At 64.3% G+C, this 2,794-nt stretch overlaps 1 protein-coding gene across 1 annotated transcript in view; it reads right to left on the minus strand.

The window, feature by feature from the left end:
• Window positions 1–2,794, minus strand: part of PPP1R12C (protein phosphatase 1 regulatory subunit 12C) — a 29,987-nt gene that overhangs the window by 2,308 nt on the left and 24,885 nt on the right. Inside the window, exons 6-12 of the mRNA XM_015569455.1 lie at window positions 2,230–2,549; window positions 2,025–2,155; window positions 1,606–1,679; window positions 1,181–1,339; window positions 1,028–1,095; window positions 346–429; window positions 122–212 (exon numbers count right to left, since the gene is read on the minus strand). Of these exons, the coding sequence (XP_015424941.1) occupies window positions 122–212; window positions 346–429; window positions 1,028–1,095; window positions 1,181–1,339; window positions 1,606–1,679; window positions 2,025–2,155; window positions 2,230–2,549 (927 nt within the window). The remainder of the gene's footprint in view (window positions 1–121; window positions 213–345; window positions 430–1,027; window positions 1,096–1,180; window positions 1,340–1,605; window positions 1,680–2,024; window positions 2,156–2,229; window positions 2,550–2,794) is intronic.

A 2,794-nucleotide genomic window follows, 5' to 3' on the forward strand; every position in this document is an offset into this window, starting at 1 on the left:
CCCTCCTCCCTCAGACCGGGGAGCCCAGGTCCCAGCCCCTCCTCCCTCAGACCCAGGAGCCCAGGCCCCCAGCCCTCCTCCCTCAGACGGGGGAGCCTAGGTCCCAGCCCGCCCCCCACACCTGTGTGGACCTCCGAGACTGGCGCATGAGGCGAGAGCGAGCTTTCCGCTGGGATTCTGACTCCTCGTCGCGCACAGGCATCTGGTAGGACCTGCATGAAGAGCCCCTGACCTCAGGGAGGGTTCCTTTGGGCCTGTCCTAGGCTGACACCCTTGGGGGAGGCAAATTCGTGGAGAGGACCCTTCTCTCCAGAGCCTGGGGAGACCACTGCCGGCCTCTTTTACCTCCGGCGGTCCCGGGAGTCCGCTGGGGGCACCGTGGAGGCGGCAGGGACAGCTGGCTTCCCTGGGGCTTCAGGCTCCGGGACCCTGGAGGCGGGAGTGGAGCTATGAGGCAGGGGGCTTGGCGCCCTGTCACCCGTGTGGAATCACTCGTTCAGCAAGCATCACTCAAGCTCGCCTTGGGTGGCAGGCGCCCGCCACCAGCAATGAGCAAGAGCAACAAATGCCCTCTGCCCAGGGAGGCCAATCTGAGCAGAAAGGATGCGAAATACACAACAACCATAAAGATGCGTCCATCTCGGGGCACACCGGAGGGTCCGCACGTGGGAGGAAAGAAACAGCAAGGACAGGAGGCGGGAGGGCCCGAGCGTCCGGGCACCAGGGCAGTGTGACCAGCGGCCGCGGTGGGCCTCCCGGGGAAGGTGACCGGAAACAGACCGAGGGAGGGAGAGCAGAGCAAAGGTCCTGGGGGAGGAGTGGGAGGTGCTGGCCAGGGCACAGGTGGGAGCCAGGGGAGAGGAGCAGGAGGCCGGGGCACTGTGAGCTTTCACGTGTTGCAGCAAAAGGGAAACTGTGGTGGGAGCAGCGAGCAGACCCCGGAGAGCAGCACTTGAGCAGGGTCACACCAACAAGGCTGGAAGCCAGACCTGCGCCCCTCCGCAGGGCCCCGGCCCCGGGTACTCACGGGGCAGAGGGCTCTGGCACCTTCCAGGAGGGAGTGGGGGTGATTCTGGCAAGACGGGGCTCCTTGGCCTGCGGAGAGGGAAGGAGGGCGTCTTCTCTTGGACCAGCAGCTTTGGCTCCCAGGGCCTGGCCCCCTGCCTCTCGCCCCACTCACCTGAGTGGCGGTCCCTTCCAGCAGCGAGGAGGAAGCTGAGCGCTGCAGCCCAGCCCCGGGGGCACCCTCCGCCCCCTGTCTGTCTGCAGGGCCCAGGGCACCAGAGCTCCCCGTCTTCTGGAGGCCAAAGCGCCTGGAGAAGGGGACCTCCTCGGAGGTCTGGGGGCAGAGAAAGGTCTCAGTGATGGAGAAGGGGGCCCTCTTCCCAGACATTTCAAATATTCCCCCCAGAAGGACCACAGCGAACTACAATTCCCATCAGCCCCTGGAGCAGGTGCACCACAAAGATAGTCAGCTGTACTAGAGGATTCTGGGAACTGTAGTCTTCACCCCATCTACCCAGACAAGAGATGTACAGGGCTCATGGGACCCCCTCCCCTCCCCTCCCCTCCCCTCCCCTCTGCATGCAGGGCCTCCAGACTCACTGAGGGGCCTTTAGGGCTGGGGGGTGGCGGGGAGGACACTCCATTGAGGGTCCTGGTTTCTGCAGGGGGCGACTCTGTTGGGTAAGAAAATGAGATCTTAATAAGAATATGCCAGCAGCACCGACCAGTGTGGTTCAATGGCTGAGCATCGACCCATGAACCAAGAAGTCACCAGTTTGGTTCCTGGTCAGGGCACATGCCCAGGTTGTGGGCTCGATCCCCCACACAGGGAGTGAGCAGGAGGCAGCCAAACAATGATTCACTCTCACATCAATGCTTCTTTCTCTCCCGCTCCCTTCTACTCTCTTTAAAATCAACAAAAACATTTTAAAAATAAAAAAGAATATGCCAACTGCCTGTGAGAACCAGACCCTCAGATCCTCCTCCCCAGACCCGAGTCCAGGCCCCCAGCTGCTCACCTGTGGGGCCTTCCTCTCGCTCGTCGTCATCATCCCGGATGGGGGGTCCCCCTGCCCCCCCAGGCCGGCGCTCCTTGGACAAGTCCTGGAGGGAGATCTTCTCTCGGCTGCTCAGACGACACACGGAGCTCCTGGTGGGAGGGGAGGGTGTCAGGTCCAAACCCTGGGCGCCTCCCGCCCTGCCCCCAGGGAGATGCCCTGGTACCTTCGGTGTTTGCTGCTGGAGGGCACCTGGGGCTCCGGGACCCGGCTCTGGGAGGCGGCCTTCTGGTTCCGCAGCTGCAGGGAAAAGGGGGCTGCTGGGAGGGGCAGAACATGGGGGTCCTGGGTCCCACATCCCCAACACGGAAGGCCACCCGCACAGCTGTGGTGAGGGCTTCCCAGGTGCTCCACAGGGAAGCTCAGCTCCCGGCGCAGGGAGGGCTCAGATGGCCGAGCGGCTGCACCGGCACCTGGGTCCCATCGCGCATCACCATGTGCACCCACAGGCGCCCTGTTCTCCCTGGGCCTCCCGCCTCCCGGCCTCTGGTCTCATCTCGAGGGGTGTCCCTACCCTCCAGGGGAGACCTGCTCCAACTCGCCCACCCTCCCAGGACCCGGACACGCGCTCCCACAGAAACCCACCAGGGCCAGAGTCCACACCGTTCACTATTCACCCCCCGTTTTTCCAGAAACAAGGCCCCCCTGGTGCTAGTCGGAGGGACCCTGGGGGGCGCGAGGCCCAGCCTGCAGGCGGGCGAATACCCGTGCGCATCCTCAGGCCCCGCCGC

This window comes from Myotis davidii, unplaced genomic scaffold (genome assembly GCF_000327345.1).
Source record: "Myotis davidii unplaced genomic scaffold, ASM32734v1 scaffold326, whole genome shotgun sequence".
Lineage (NCBI taxonomy): Eukaryota > Metazoa > Chordata > Mammalia > Chiroptera > Vespertilionidae > Myotis > Myotis davidii.